The sequence below is a fragment of the Olea europaea genome, chromosome 4 (genome assembly GCF_002742605.1).
Source record: "Olea europaea var. sylvestris chromosome 4, O_europaea_v1, whole genome shotgun sequence".
Taxonomy (NCBI): domain Eukaryota; kingdom Viridiplantae; phylum Streptophyta; class Magnoliopsida; order Lamiales; family Oleaceae; genus Olea; species Olea europaea.
The window spans coordinates 10,051,052-10,066,659 of NC_036240.1; the positions used below are offsets into that span (position 1 = coordinate 10,051,052).

At 33.3% G+C, this 15,608-nt stretch overlaps 2 protein-coding genes across 2 annotated transcripts; one reads left to right on the top strand and one right to left on the bottom strand.

The window, feature by feature from the left end:
* Nucleotides 1-7,883: 7,883 nt before the first annotated feature.
* Nucleotides 7,884-11,871, top strand: LOC111393015. Its single transcript, XM_023018414.1, has 10 exons — nucleotides 7,884-7,958; nucleotides 8,096-8,100; nucleotides 8,193-8,470; nucleotides 8,569-8,819; nucleotides 8,872-8,976; nucleotides 9,090-9,272; nucleotides 9,603-9,658; nucleotides 10,572-10,632; nucleotides 11,659-11,662; nucleotides 11,747-11,871. Exons 1-10 carry the CDS (start codon nucleotides 7,884-7,886, stop codon nucleotides 11,869-11,871), a joined length of 1,143 nt encoding a protein of 380 aa, XP_022874182.1.
* A 446-nt stretch (nucleotides 11,872-12,317) lies between these two features.
* On the bottom strand, nucleotides 12,318-14,217 carry LOC111393016 (probable inactive serine/threonine-protein kinase fnkC). Its single transcript, XM_023018415.1, has 7 exons — nucleotides 14,166-14,217; nucleotides 13,753-13,882; nucleotides 13,478-13,647; nucleotides 13,246-13,383; nucleotides 13,114-13,210; nucleotides 12,858-13,024; nucleotides 12,318-12,472 (listed from the first exon to the last, which is right to left on the bottom strand). Exons 1-7 carry the CDS (start codon nucleotides 14,215-14,217, stop codon nucleotides 12,318-12,320), a joined length of 909 nt encoding a protein of 302 aa, XP_022874183.1.
* Between the last annotated feature and the right edge of the window lie 1,391 nt (nucleotides 14,218-15,608).

A 15,608-nucleotide genomic window follows, 5' to 3' on the forward strand; every position in this document is an offset into this window, starting at 1 on the left:
GTTCTGAATTTGTTGACAAACTGAATCTATATTTGTGATTCTGATATGTTCGTGAAAATGCAAACGGATTCTTATGAAGAGTATTCAACCTCTCTACTCTATCATAATCAGATGGCATTCTCAAAATCTGTACCCCGAGTTAAAGTGTAAAGCCCCAAATCGTTAAAAAAAAAAAAAAAAAACCTAGTTTGAGGTCTTTAATGTTAATCAAAATAAATTGCAGATAAGAAAAATTTTGAAGTTTGAAATATTAAAAAAAATAAAATAATGGGAGGTATTTGTTCATATAGACTTAAACAATTATTGGGTAATTTGATTATGGAAAACATCGGGAAGAAATTCAACAAATATCGGTTGCGCAGCAGTGAAAGAAAAATATATTTGACCTAACAAGTATCGAGTAAAATTTATGAAATTCTAAAGAACACTATAACATTCATATAAGTACAACATATAAAAAATTGGGGTTTCGACGATAATGTTTGAAGCACAAAAATATTTTTCAACTATGCTGGATAGTATTTTCGAAATGGGCTCGACACAGTCTACTAAAATAGACATAACTTTTTCTTAGGTTATATTTCAAGGTAAATCCAAAGACTACTATTAGAAGACTCGTAAACCTTTCAAACCCTACTAATTTCGCTCTAAAATATGCATTATAACCCAAGTTATACCATTTTTAAATAGGACATAATCTGAAATTTCAATTGAGCAATAATTAAACTTCATGCATAGTCAATCTAATATTTCCAAATTATAGTTGACATGCAATGTATATAAAAACTAGGTGAAATAAACATTTAAACATTATAAAAGTGTCATCTATGTGTTCATAAGAAATTTATATAATTGAAAATTTTACTAGAAAGTTAAAAAGCATTTCAAATCGCCGATGCAACTATGCCAAACCACTATTATGCCTTGAATTAACTTGTGAAATTTTAGCAGGAATGAGTACCACAAGTAATACTCAGTAAGAAACATTTAAGTAAATGATATAAAAAAATATTTTATAGAAATGCAAGTTTTGATTATTTATGTCAACGTCAATTCTGCCAAACGAACTTGTGATCAAGCAGTCCGCTTACTCTTAGATTTTGATAGCCCCTTTCAAGTACCACAAATCATATCTTGATATCTTATTTGAACCACCAAATAGTGTTTCCATTTTCTCACGAGTAACACAATAACACATTTGCAAATAAAAAACATATAATTTTTATTTCACTTACAAAAGTGCAAGAAACACCGTACCTTAAATGCTTGGAGTTTGAATACCATTTTATCTCCAATTTATAATAAAATGCAGCATGCTCCTAGCCTATCATTTAGATAATTTCCAAATTCAAATATGCCTTTAGTCTATGAAAAAAGGGTAAGTGAAATTTACGCATTTATAATTGCGGTTTGTGAGACAAAGGTGGCTAAAGGAGTTGAAATTTGATTTTTCAAATGGTGGATACAATTAGCATTTACATTTGAATAATAACATGCATTTGAAATGAACTTATGACCTCTAAAATAAAAAGGACGGTTTTTAGTGAATGGTAAAATTAAATGGACTGCCTTGAGAAACAAATCAGATTTGACTGGTGAGAAAAAAATCAAAATATGTGGCTAAAAAAAATAATAATAAAAAAATAAAATAAAATCATGTTGGCTAATTGACATATACAAAAAGGGAATCAAATTTTAAATTTTTAAGGATTTAACATAGGTAGCAATTAGTACAAAATATGTCATCACACATAACGTAACCATATCAAAATAAAAATTTGTCGTTTAAAAGAGATTTTGACACCTTACAAAATTTTAATACAAGTGTATACAATTTTACTATTAGGACCAAAAATAATTAATCTGGAGTCTTTGGAAGTATTGTAGCGACTTAGTTGTATAACCTAAATCATTTTCAAGTTCCACAGGAAAATTTCTTTTAAAAAGAAACACAAGATTTTTCTTGTTCGCTACATAATGTTCTTGGATATCTCGTTTCTCCTCGAAAAATTCAATTGTTTCTTTCCTGCGTGATTAAGGGGCGTATAAACCAGAAAATGTGAAGTTGATCTTGTTTGAAAGTGAATTGAAGTTTATTTATCTCATTGCGATACTTTAAAGTTATGTGACCTAATTGACAAAAAATGATGGGAATTTTGCAGTTTGGGTCTTCATCTTCTGTGAGAATATTTCACTTAGTCCTCATTAAAATTTTTCAGACTTTTATGTTCAATTTTTTGGGTGACCGTTCAAACCCAAACATCTATGCACTATCTTTTCATGTTTCTCTTGCGTTAATATTCACGACCAAGTTAAAAAAAGAGTTTAAAAACAGCCTCGACCACTACTGGACACTTTTTTCTCGTTTTTTTTTTTTTTTTTTTTGCTAGACAAATACGTGTCGTCAACCATTCAATAACTATTAGTTCAATGATTTCATTCCCAGTAGTGAACGCAAGCCCTACGAGCCACGAATAGAGAAGAAAACAAGTCAATGATCTATCTTTACCTGCTAACTAATCAAACGCAACGTGAAACACGTGTCATTACTTGGTATCTGATGTGCAAAATAGTGAACTTTTATTTCTTTGAAATAGCTATAAGTATAAAACAGGGATCACTATTAACTCTTTAATTAAATCAAATATCATTCTAATTTTACTATTTTAAGTAAAATGGACTTTGGAAAAAAGAATTTGACACAGATGAGCACGACAAAGGAAATACACACAGACTTGTGGATCATAACAGCTCTACTTTGAGCCTCAACGAGCAAAGTATGTATAGGCAACTTGTAATGACTACGATCTTTCCCCTACGAGCCTTCTGCTTAGGGGCTATTCCATGTCCAATTTTCATTAAAGTTCCTCTCAAGGAGGATGTCTAAGGTCCAAGTCGTTGAGAATGCGAAGTAAATGCACAATGGGGCCTAACCCCTAGTAATGGCAACGGGGCGGGGGAATGAATGTAATAGAAAAATCAGCCCAAATGGGGGAGGGGGATCATGGTCCTCACCTCGTTTTAGTTTTTTAAAAGAAATAAAAAGAATCGACAAAGACATTTCGAACGCCACATCATATTTATATTAAAATCATCATTTCCATAAATAAAAAATAAATTGGAGGTTAAAAGGGGATTGTGTTCGTCTCCACCCGTCCCGTCATGTCCTATTCCAATTAGGTCCCTATCCAGAACTCGTCATGTTTTCATTTCTATCATACCTTATTGGACAGTACTTGTAATATCTTAAATTAATGGGAAGAATAGTCAAACTAAAAAAAATGACCAAAAAAAAAAAAAAAAGGCAGGCGGTGGAAACTCAAACCAATACATTATAAATTTACTCAAAACCAATTTAAAAACAAAAACACACACTACACACACAACGAAAGTGAGCCAGAGAGAGAGAAGAAGAGAAAAAAGAGAAAGAAAAAAAAGGAAAAAGAGGGAAAAAAAAAGAAAAAAAAAATCGCCAACGTGTTAAGAATTAAGTGGGTTTACTATTAGGCTTGAATTCCTCAATTTTGAAAGTAAAAAGTTACTTATTGAAATGTTATGTTAAATTTTATAGTTGTTAGATAGTTAGATTAAATTCAATTTTATTGAAAGGGTTAAATATAATAAACTAGGAAATTGAGTAAAATGAAAGAAAAATTAGTTTTAGTAATTTAAGAGATTTTAGAAATCGCCTAAATTTGAAATAATTAAGTTTGGGTATCACCTATTTAATTAATAAAAATTCTTAAAATAGCTAATTATTGATTTAAAAATTATATCATATTCCAGGCGGCGATACGGATATCGGGATAGCTTACCAACTGAGTTGATTTTGGCGTACATAGTTCTGTGAGTGAAAAAATATAAATACTTTTAAAGTATTTATAAATTAAGTATATTGTTAAAGTATGTACAATTATATGCAATTATGTGTTTGAATTATATGGTTATTATAGAACTATCTTTTATTATGATACATGTGGGATTTCAAAGATTGTATACGGTATGTTGTGAATTAGAATATGAGATATGATTTTGAGATCGATTAGAAAAGTACTCGTGATTATATATTTCTTCTAATTCACAGAGGGGCCTCGGCAGTGTTCTATCCTACATGGAGGGGTCTCGACCTGACATTGGTCTTGATCGTGTACATATAGTTCACAGAGGGGCATTGACCGTGTTCTAGAATTAATTACCAGAAGTCTTGAGACCGACTTTCATTCATGGAGGGGGCCAAAGGCCCGTGACGAAAGTGCTTAGTCCGAGAGGCGGATTACAGATTTTAGTCAGATGGTACATTTTTGGTGGATTTTTCAACATGTTTGATGTGATGAGATTATAGTATGGTTATCAACTGATGTTCACATCATGATTTTAAGATGATATTTTACGACCTTATGTGAATATTTCACTTTTTGACTATAATTACATGATGGTAGCTTGTGAATTGTCAAATGGCATGAATTTGATTTTCAATAAAAATGTATAAATGAAAAATTATATTTATTTTGAATTTCTCCACTCACTTAGCTATCAACTCGTATATTTTCCCACATTTTCCCTATTAGGCGGCAGTTGAGTATTTGAGCATCTTTGGAGTTGAGCCTTGATTTTGGAGTCAGAGCCACACGATATGACTCACTTCATAGAACATGTAGTCAGTGTTTTGGGACGCATGTTCATGTTTAGATGTGATTTTGCATCACTTGTAGATAGTTATGGGGTTCACTATGTATTTTGTATCCCTATGTACATTTCATTTTACTTCTTGGTAAAAGTTGAGGTTTCGACTTATTTTTATTGTGTTGTGTTATAGTTTAGGATTTGTGTGAACTTGATCACGGCTGAGTTAGTCCTGTTTACAAGGGAGATAATGTCGAAATTCTGTTAGAAAAATGATTTATAAAAAGTGATATATTGTACTTGTTATAACCTTGATGGTGGGTCCGACTTTTAGTTGGTATCTATCGTCGGCTCATGTCACGTCTGGATCTAGTACATGGGATGGGGTGTCAGTTGGTATCCGAGTATGCATTAGAGTTCATAGGTTTGCATTGTACATACATACATTCTGATGTTTAGCATATCATGCATAACTGTAGGTCAGTCATGCCTCGTGGTGGCAGAACTCGAAGGCTCCAAAATATGTTATCCCGGTCTCACATTGTTCCTGATTGAGATGAAATAAGAGAGCCCGAGAGAGTAGATGAATCAGTTTACCAGTCTCCTGAACAACGAGGATAGGGAAATGTGATTGGAACTGATCCTAATGCGGTTGAAAGAATTGCTATTGCCGTTGCATCTGCTTTGTATAATATTGACAAAGATTTCAGTATTGAGAGGGCTACAAAATTAGGGGCTAAAGTTTTCACTAGCACAGCCGATCCTGCAGTAGCGCATGCATGGATGATCAAGATAGAGAGGGTATTTGATGTTATAGGTTGCTCAGACGATCAAAAGTTGTGTCTTGCCACTTTCTTATTAGATGAGGGTGCATATGATTTGTGGCAGTCGGTACGGAGTACATATCTAGACCCTTCCATCATCACTTGGACAGATTATTGTCGTATATTTTATGATGCCTATTACTATCGATCCTATAAAGATGTAAAGGAGGAGGAATTTTTTAAGTTAGTACAAGGGTAGATGAGAGTTGTAGAATATCAGGTGAAATTTATTGAACTTTCAAAGTATGCCCAACTTCTGGTAAGCAATGAAATTGATAAATGTAGATGATTTGAAAATGGGTTAAGGGAAGAAATTCGTTCAGTAGTAACAGCTGCAGGCTCGAATGTATTTGGCAAATTGTTGGAATCAGCTTTGGGTGTAGAAACGAGCATTCCTGATAGGCCAAGTGGTAGAGAACAAACAATATTCAGAGCAAGCAGTAGTCAGACAATGGCAAGTACTTCTAGCTATAGACCACCACGGAGAGACAGTAGAGGATTTCGACCTAGTGTATCCAGTTCAGGTCAATTTAAATCTCGATTTCGAGGAAGTCAGGGTCCTAGATTCAGTCATAGTACTGTACAACAGCGATTGGCTAGTCGTAATTATACTCAGGGTTCTTCCCAGAGATCATTTACTCCGAGAAAGAGAGAGAGTTCTACTAGTGTCAGATTTTCTTCTTGCTAGTTATGTGGAAGATCTCATCCTGGAGAGTGTTTAAAGTTCAAGGGGGTTGTTGTTTACTATCACTGTGGCCAAAAAGGACATGTGAAAAGGAATTATCCAGTTGTATTTCAGGAGGGTGGCATAGCACAGAGAATGTTTCCTCAGCAGAGTGCTGGTAGTTCAAGACAGAATCAGACTCAGAGAGATGATTTAGTTAACGGAGCAGGTGCAAACAATGTGGCTCGGTCTAATATCGCAAGCGGTAGTGGTACAAAATCAAAAGGGCAGGCATGAAGATCGAAGACCCAGGGAAAGATTTTTGGGATGACTCAGTAGACGGTAGAGGAGTCACCAGATGTTATCATGGGTATGCTGTCTATTTTTGATAGGAATGCTCGTATTTTGATTGATCCTGGATCTACACATTCTTTTATGTCATTTGCATTTGCTTTATATATGAATCAAAAGCCAGAACTTTTAGGCAGTTGTTTGGTAGTGAATACACTAGTAGGAGAATCACTATTAGCAAACAATATATATCGAGATTGTGGGATTAAGGTAAATGAGAACGAGTTGAAGGTAAATTTAATACATCTTGACATACATGATTTTGATGTTATCTTGGGTATGAACTTTTTGGAAACAAATCGAGCTTCAGTTGATTGCTTTCGAAAAGAGGTTGTGTTTAGACAGCCAGGACAGCCTGAAATTATATTCAATGGACAACGCAGAATTTTACCGTCTTGTGTGATATCTGCTACTGATGCTAGAAGATTACTTAACAAGGGTTGCCGTGCATATTTAGCTCATGTGATTGACAAGATGTTAGCAAACTAAAACTTGAAGACATCCTAGTGGTCAAGGACTTTCTTGATGTCACTATAGATCTGATTCTAGGAACTGCACCTATTTCACAGTAGAATTGAAAGAGCTAAAGGTTTAGTTGCAAGAGTTGGTAGACAAGGGTTTCATTAGACCTTGTGTATCTTCGTGGGGAGCACCAGTTATGTTTGTGAAGAAGAAAGATGGCACCATGTGACTGTGCATAGATAACAGACAATTGAACAAAGTGACAATTCGCAATAAATATATTTTGCCACGTATTGATGATATGTTTGTTCAGTTTCGTGGTGCTGCAATATTTTCAAAGATTGATTTGCGTTCTGGATATTATCAACTTAAAATCAGGGACAGTGATGTGCCAAAAACTGCTTTCAGGACAAGATATGATCATTTTGAATTTCTTGTGATGACATTTGGGTTGACCAATGCACCAGCAGCATTTATGGATATGATGAATAAAGTGTTTCGCCCGTATTTAAACATATTTGTGATCGTATTCATTGATGATATTTTAGTATACTCTTGAGATCATGATGAGCACATAGAGCATCTCAGAATCATCTTACAGACTCTACGTGATAAACAGTTGTATGCTAAATTTAGTAAATGTGAATTATGGTTTAATAGAGTTGTATTTTGGGACATGTCATATTAGCAGAGGGAATTTATATTGATCCGCAGAAAACTGAGGCAGTGATAAAATGGGAAAGGCCTACTAATGTGACAGAAATATGAAGTTTTCTTGGTTTCGCAAGTTATTATCATCGTTTTGTAGAGGGATTTTCTAAAAATGCTTTATCTTTGACCAGTTTGACTAAAAAGAATGCTAAATTTGTTTGGAATGAAAATTGCGAAAGAAGTTTTCTCGAATTGAAGAATAGATTAGTGTCAGCTCCAGTTCTTACACTTCCATCTCCCGGTGAAACATGAACCGAGTTATCCTACACATGACTAGAGCTAACTGCAGTTGTCCTAGCCTTGAAAATTTGGAGACATTACTTGTATGGTGAGAGATGCCAGATGTACACAGATAATAAAAGCTTAAAGTATATTTTCGATAAGAAAGAGTTAAACTTGAGGCAAAGAAGATGGTTAGAGCTGATAAAAGATTATGACTGCAAGATTGATTATTATCCAGGGAAGGTTACTGTAGTTGCTGATGCTCTAAGTCGGAAAATATCGAGTCCTATGACCTAGACTAATGCAGTATGTTCATCTTTGCTTGGTGAGTTCAGGGCTTCTCATGTCCAATTATCAGTTACAAGTGTAGGAGCATTGTTTGCCAACTTCCAAGTGAGGCCTACTTTGATTGACACAGTTAGAGAAACTCAAACTCAAGATCCAGTGTTGAGTAAATTGAAAGAAGAAGTTAGTAAAGGTAAGCATACAGATTATACCATTAGAGATGACGGAGCTTTAGTTATGAGAAACAGATTATGTGTTCCAGATGATTCGAAATTGAAGGGAGAAATTCTAGAAGAAGCACATAGTTCAGCTTATGCGATGCATTCAGGTAGTAACAAAATGTATCGTGTACTCAAAGAACACTATTGGTGGCATGGAATGAAGAGAAAAATAGCTGAGTTTGTATCCATATGTCTCATTTGCCAGCAAGTAAACCAGATCGTCAGAAAACAGCAGGATTGTTACAAACTTTGCCTATTCCTAAGTGGAAATTGGAACACATTACTATGAATTTTCTATTTGGACTTCCACGGACTCAGAGTGGACATGATGGCATATGGATCATTGTAGACAGGTTAACGAAGACTGCTAGATTTTTGCCTATTAAAGTTACTTACTCGTTAGATAAATTGGCAAAAATATATGTTAATGAGATAATAAGTTTGTATGGGACACCAGTATTCAGATAGAGATTCTCGTTTCACTTCTAAATTTTTGTCCTGTTTGTAGAAAGCTATGGGTACTAAATTTCATTTCAGTACAGCTTTTCATCCACAAATAGATGGTCAGTCAGAAAGAACTATTCAGACTTTGGAAGACATGTTACGAGCTTGTGTACTACAGTTCAAAAGGAATTGGGATACTCATCTTCCTTTGATGAAGTTTGCTTATAATAACAGTTATCATTTGAGTATAAAAATGTCTCCTTTTGAAGCACTGTATCGTAGGAAGTACAGAACTCCAGTATGTTGGATGAAGTTGGCGAAAGAAAGCTATTGGGTCTTGAATATGTCCATATTACTGCTGAGAAAGTAAAGATAATTAAAGAAAAGTTAAAGACAGCCCAAGATAGACAGAAGAACTATGCAGATAGACACAGAAGATACCTTGAATTTGATGTTGGAGATAGAGTTTTCCTGCGATTGTCGTCATGAAAAAGTGTTATCAGATTTGGTAAATAGGGTAAATTGAGTCCAAGGTATATTGGCTCATATGAGATTGTTGAACGCATCGGTCCAGTTGCTTATCGATTGGCTTTGCCAATGAAATTGTCCAGAATTCATGATGTATTCCATGTTTCCATGTTTCATAAGTATATTCCATATCCATCTCATTTTTTGGAATCACGACTAGTAGAGTTGAAGGAAAATCTTACCTATGAAGAAAAATCATTTCAGATATTGGATAAGAAGAAACATGTCTTGCGTAGTAAGACTATTCCTTTGGTTAAAATCTTGTAGAGCAATCATGCTGTAGAAGAAGGGACATGGAAAAAAGAAGAGCAGATGCGTTCTCAGTACCCTCGAATTTTTCGCACTTGGTCAATTGAATTTCGAAGACGAAATTCATTTAAGGGGGTGAGTTTTGTAATATCTTAAATTAATGGAAAGAAAAGTCAAACTAAAAAAAAGGACAAAAGAAAAGAAAAAAAAAGTTGCAGGTGGTGGAAACTCAAACCAATCCATTATAAATTTACCCAAAACCAATTTAAAAACAAAACACACACTACACACACAAAGAAAATGAGCCAGAGAGAAAGAAGAAGAGAGAAATGAGAAAGGCAAAAAAAAAAAAAAGAAAAAAGAGGAAAAAAAAAGGAAAATTCACCAACGTGTTAGAAATTAAGTGGATTATACTATTATGCTTGAATTCCTCAATTTTGAAAGTAAAAAGTTACTTATTGAAAGATTATGTTTAATTTTATAGTTGTTAGATTGTTAGATTAAATTCAATTTTATTGAAAGTGTTAAGTATAATAAACTAGGAAATTGAGTAGAATGAAAGAAAAATTAGTTTTAGTAATTAAAGAGTCTTTAGAAATCGCCTAAACGTGAAATAATTAAGTTTGGATATCGCCTATTTAATTAATGAAATTTTTTAAAATAGCTAATTATTGATTTAAAAATTATATCATATTTCAGGCGACGATACGGATATCGGGACAGCTTACTAACCGAGTTGATTTTGGCGTACATAGTTCTGTGAGTGGAAAAAAATAAATATTTTTAAAGTATTTACAAATTAAGTATATTGTTAAAGTATGTGCAATTATGTGTTCGAATTATATAATTATTATAGAACCATCTTTTATTATGATACATGTGGGATTTCAAAGATTGCATACGGTACATTGTGAATTGGAATATGAGATATGATTTTGAGATCGACCAGAAAAGTACCTGTGATTATATATTTCTTCTAATTCACAGAAGGGCCTTGGCCATGTTCTATCCTACACAGAGGGGTCTTGACCTGACATTGGTCTTGATCGTATATATATAGTTCATAGAGAGGCCTTGACCGTGTTCTAGAATTGATTACCAAAGGTTTTGAGATCGACTTTCGTTCACGGAGGGGGCCAAAGGCTCGTGGCGAAAGTACTTAGCCGGAGAGACAGATTACAGATTTTAGTCAGAGGGTATATTTTTAGTGAATTTTTCAGCACGTTTGATGTGATGAGATTATAGCATAGTTATCAGCTGATGTTCACATTATGATTTTAAGATGATATTTTACGACCTTACGTGAATATTTCACTTTTTGGCTATAATTACATGATGGTAGCTTGTAAATTATCAAATGACATGAATTTGATTTTCAATAAAAATATATAAATGAAAAAGTATATTTATTTTGAACTTTTCCACTCACGAGCTATTAACTCATATATTTTCTCATATTTTCCTTATCAGTTAGCAATTGAGTATTTGGGCATTTTTTGGAGTTGAGCCTTGATTTTGGAGTCAGAGCCACACGACAGAATTTGTTAGTATGACTCACTTCATAGAACATGTAGTCAGTGTTTTGGGACGCATGTCCATGTCTAGATGTGATTTTGCATCACTTGTATATAGTTATGGGCTCACTATGTATTTTGTATCCCTATGTACATGCAGGGACGGACTCAGACAGTTCGAATTGTGGGGTCAAAATTTTTTTCTTTTCGAACAACGTATCATGAACAAAAATGAAAAATCGGTTGTTTGTTATTCATGTTCGGTATTTGCACTTTGGAAAGAAATTAGTGAATTATACGATATATCTATGGACTAAATAATGGATATGGATCAAGTGATATGGATATAGATATAGGATATGGACATTTTGAGGCAGAAAATTAAGTTTTCAGCAAAAAAAAAAAAAAATCCAAAAATCTGTGGGGTCATTTGACCCCACATGACCCCATGTGGGTCCGCCCCGTGTACATGTCAATTTATTTTTTGGTAAAAGTTGAGATTTAGGCTTATCTTTATTGTATTGTGTTATTGTTTGGGATTTGTGTAAAATTGATCACAGGTGGGTTAGTCCTGTTTACAAGGGGGATAATGTCGAAATTTTTTTAGAAAAATAATGTATAAAAAGTGATATATTGTACTTGTTGTAGTCTTAATGGTGGGTCCGACTTTTAGTTGGTATCTATCATCAGCGCATACCATGTCCGGATATAGTAGTGTTACACGAAGCGGGGTGTGTCGGTATTTGTCCAATTGGTACCAACATTCTGATTAAATTCCCCTTAAGGGGGAGGTCAAAAGTTCATTGAGGACTCGAAATAAATTCATGTTATGGCCAAACCTCGCTTGGACAAACATAAGGAAATTTTCTCTTTTTAAACTTCTTTCAATTATAGTGAATTATTGCTACCATGGAAGAGGACGTAGTTTCACATTGAAATGAACATATGCAAATCTTCTGCGTCTTCATCTCTTTCTGCCAATATATCTTGGTTCGTAATTGGTGTATTGATAGTGAACAGCATCACAGTAGCCATCAATTTTGTTGAAAAAACTTCAGATATTTCTCCTTTAGCCAAAATTAAATGACAATTTCTACTTTTCCAAAACAACAATAATTTTAAGGATGGATATTTCACCAAACGTCAGTGTAGCAAACAATATCAATTTACATCCAATTTCACTACAACAATAAGTAAAATGCATGCAATAAATTGAAGCCTATGTTAAACTTCGAACGACAGCTTGAATAGAAATTTGAAGTTCAATGATGCAACTATCTTCAACGACAAATCCTTTCTCAGGATCATTCATATCAACCATCGGAATGAATCTAGGCCATCCCCAATGGTCAGAAGCTGAAAACCATTGATTGTCTGCAAAAAATTGAATGCACAATTTCATGATATTGTAATCAAATTACCCAAAAAAAAAAAAAAAAAAAAAAGTCTTTACAACTTGAATTAGTTCAGTTACATCAACCTTTATGCCGTATTATAATTACAAAATTAGGTAATATTCCTTATTCAGGACTTCGATCAAAATTTGTCCTAATTAAAATTATCAATTATGAATTATAATTGATTCCCCACTTATTTGAAGTTTTAAAAAGTGAGAAAAAGATTCTTATTGGAGATGAGTTAAAATGACATGATCTTCAATAAACAAGCTAAAATCAAACTATCAGAATAAACAAAATTTGAGAAGATAAATGTCAATTTTAGAGGATTATTTATTTTCAGAATAAAAATGCTGTCTTACTGTGGATCTTGCGAGCTGCACAACCAATCTGGTTTTTCAGGCATATGGAGAAATCCGCATTCAGTTTTAGATAGGAAGACTGTTTTTCAATACCAACTGCACACAAGAATATAGAAACACAGTGCCCCTTTTGTTCACCATCTCCTTTCGGACACACACAAAGCTTCCTTAGTTAACCAACAAATTTGGAATCACAAGATCACTAAGGGGAAGAAAGGTAAGAGTTGTAGTAGAAAACCGGGATAAAGAGATATACCATTTATGATCTCCAGTGATGAATTCCTCAGTATACCACTCGTTTTTCAGTTCTGAGAATTTCGATAACTTGAATTCACGCTTACAGGAATCAGTTACTTAGACAAAGACAAGCATTCTCCAATCCCTTTACTCTTGATGACAAACACTTCCGCCCCAAATAAACATTTATCGTCAACAATGTATCCATTAGTTGGATCTATCAAAGTTTCCCAAGCAATGAAATTGGAAAAGCCCCATTCAGGGTTTATACGATGAAAACGTCGTTGACCTGCACGCAGAGAGAAGCAGCTAATGTAATGACAGTTTAAGAATTTTTTATATACACTAAATGCTTTCCTACTCGCTTTAGAAGTAGATATTACCTTTCATAGACATAAAATTGTCAAGCTTGTGATTGAACAAAAAGATGCCGAAGAAGGCATTAAATTCCCAGCCTGTAGGCAAAGAACTTATATCTGCTACAACCAAGTAAGCAGAAACATGATTGGCTCCATCATCTGTGTTTCGCCCATTAGGGTATATTATCAACTTCCTAGAGTCCATGAATTCAAATTACAAACTAATAAATTAACATGAAAAATTACAGAAAACAAATGGAGTTAAAAAGGGTTATAATTCATAAATTTATGAAAGAGACCATTTGTAGTCGCCTGATTCAAATTCACTTGATTCATACTTGTCTATACCATTTTCTGAAAGCAAGGAGAATGACTCAATCTTGACCAAGAAGTGTGCTGGAGAGAGTTCTCTCGTTTCTGTTGTAACTTCTGCAACAATTTTAACAGAAAAACAAATGACTATAATGTCCCGTCTCTATGTTAATTAAGTAGGCAAGAGTTTTGGTTAAGAATAAAGATTAGAGGTCAAAGGAACTCACCATTGTCATCACCAGTACTCTGAAGAGGAGCCTCAATTCGTTAATTATAGAGTAATGCTATTCGTAGTAAAGACTGCTAGTAGTCGCTCTATGTGACATACATTTGACAATTTGGTATTTAATATATAGATATGGTAGTTATTTTTTGAATTATACATCAAATAAAAAACTACCAAGTGTAGGCCACATAGGGCGACTGTCGGTAGTTTTCACTGCAAATAGCATTATTCTTAATTATATAATGAAGATTTCTCAGGTTTGTCGTGACTTTTCGATGAATATTTCTTGGGCTTTGTGGTGACTCTTGGATACTGCTGCTAATAATCATGCTTAAGATGTCTTCTTAGTAAAGTAGTGTTGTGCAAATGCAAAGATTAACGCTTGGTGTACAGAAAATTTTTTTACAGAAGAAATACAGATGTCTCACAATAGCGTAGTCCCATGATTAAATAATGTTAAAAAATTACCCACCCAACCCCAAATATGAGGTGTCAGTAGGGGTTATGTAAACCCCTATCTGTACACTAGTCACGGCTCGTGAAACTTTATACATGGATCTTTCTAATATATATTTTATTTCTGCAACTATATAATATGATATTAGGGAAATGTATCTTAAATCAATTTCAAAAATATTTTAATTTGCACAGAGTCAACAAAATATTTCTTTTTTCGAGCTAAGTATATTTTATCTTCTTATAATTAAGTCTCTATTTGAGCACCATTCTTTTAAAATTTATTTCCATTCCCACATTCTCCCGTTTAAAATATTTTTGCATGTAAACATATAATTTTTTTCTCTACTTTTAAACAACAGATGGTCTGAAAAAATCATTTCTTACAAAATCTATTCTCAAATATATGAACACTAAAAAAAGCAGATGACCATATTACTTCTATTTGTACTAGACATCAAGGTCTCATGCATGTGAATCCATTTCAACATATATCAAATAAAAATGTCGAATATAACAATCTTTTAACTAAATTTGGATAAGCACGTGATGAAGCATAAAAATCTCATAAATTATTCACTTGGATTAAAAAAATAAAAAATAAAAATAAAAAAAAAACCTAAGCCCCTATTTGATAGAGATTAAAATATGTATATCTAACACAAATCTTAGGGTTCGTTTGATTGCAAAGATGAAATTTGGGTGACAAGAAAACGAATTTCAGTGAATTGAATTGCCTAGAAATTGTTTTTCTGGGAATTGATTGAATTGCCTGGAAATTGTTTTTCTGGGAATTGTAAATTATTGTGTTTGATTGGTATAATTTTTCACGTGAAAAATGTTGAAATAAATGTGTTATTTTGCGTTCGTTTGGCTTTATTTTATATGAAAATTATCAATTAAAGGGATGAAATTTGTTTCCATTGAAAAAAAAAAAAAAAAAAAATCCAAAAAAATCATCTATCTTTTGGTATTCGTTTGCTTTTGTTTTACATAAAAATTGTCAATTAAAGGAAAAAAAATTTTACAATAATTTTTAGAATTTGTTTCCATTACAAAAAATAAAAATAAAAAAAAATTGAAAAGAATCAACATTTTCTCTGGCGATGGTGAGAATTGATTTTCCCACAAAAGCTAGAAAACTACAATTCCCAAGAAATC

What these genes read in the sequence shown, in the direction of transcription:
- LOC111393016 (XM_023018415.1), bottom strand. Translation starts at nt 14,217, where the DNA reads ATGCTATTTGCAGTGAAAACTACCGACAGTCGCCCTATGTGGCCTACA. An exon ending in CAATTTTATGTCTATGAAAG is followed by an intron (nt 13,384 to 13,477) that starts GTAATATCTACT and finishes CTCTGCGTGCAG; the next exon opens with GTCAACGACGTTTTCATCGT. An exon ending in GGAAGTGTTTGTCATCAAGA is followed by an intron (nt 13,211 to 13,245) that starts GTAAAGGGATTG and finishes TCTTTGTCTAAG; the next exon opens with TAACTGATTCCTGTAAGCGT.
- LOC111393015 (XM_023018414.1), top strand. Translation starts at nt 7,884, where the DNA reads ATGAACCGAGTTATCCTACACATGACTAGAGCTAACTGCAGTTGTCCT. An exon ending in AGCTTATGCGATGCATTCAG is followed by an intron (nt 8,471 to 8,568) that starts GTAGTAACAAAA and finishes CTCATTTGCCAG; the next exon opens with CAAGTAAACCAGATCGTCAG. An exon ending in TAAGTTTGTATGGGACACCA is followed by an intron (nt 8,820 to 8,871) that starts GTATTCAGATAG and finishes TCCTGTTTGTAG; the next exon opens with AAAGCTATGGGTACTAAATT.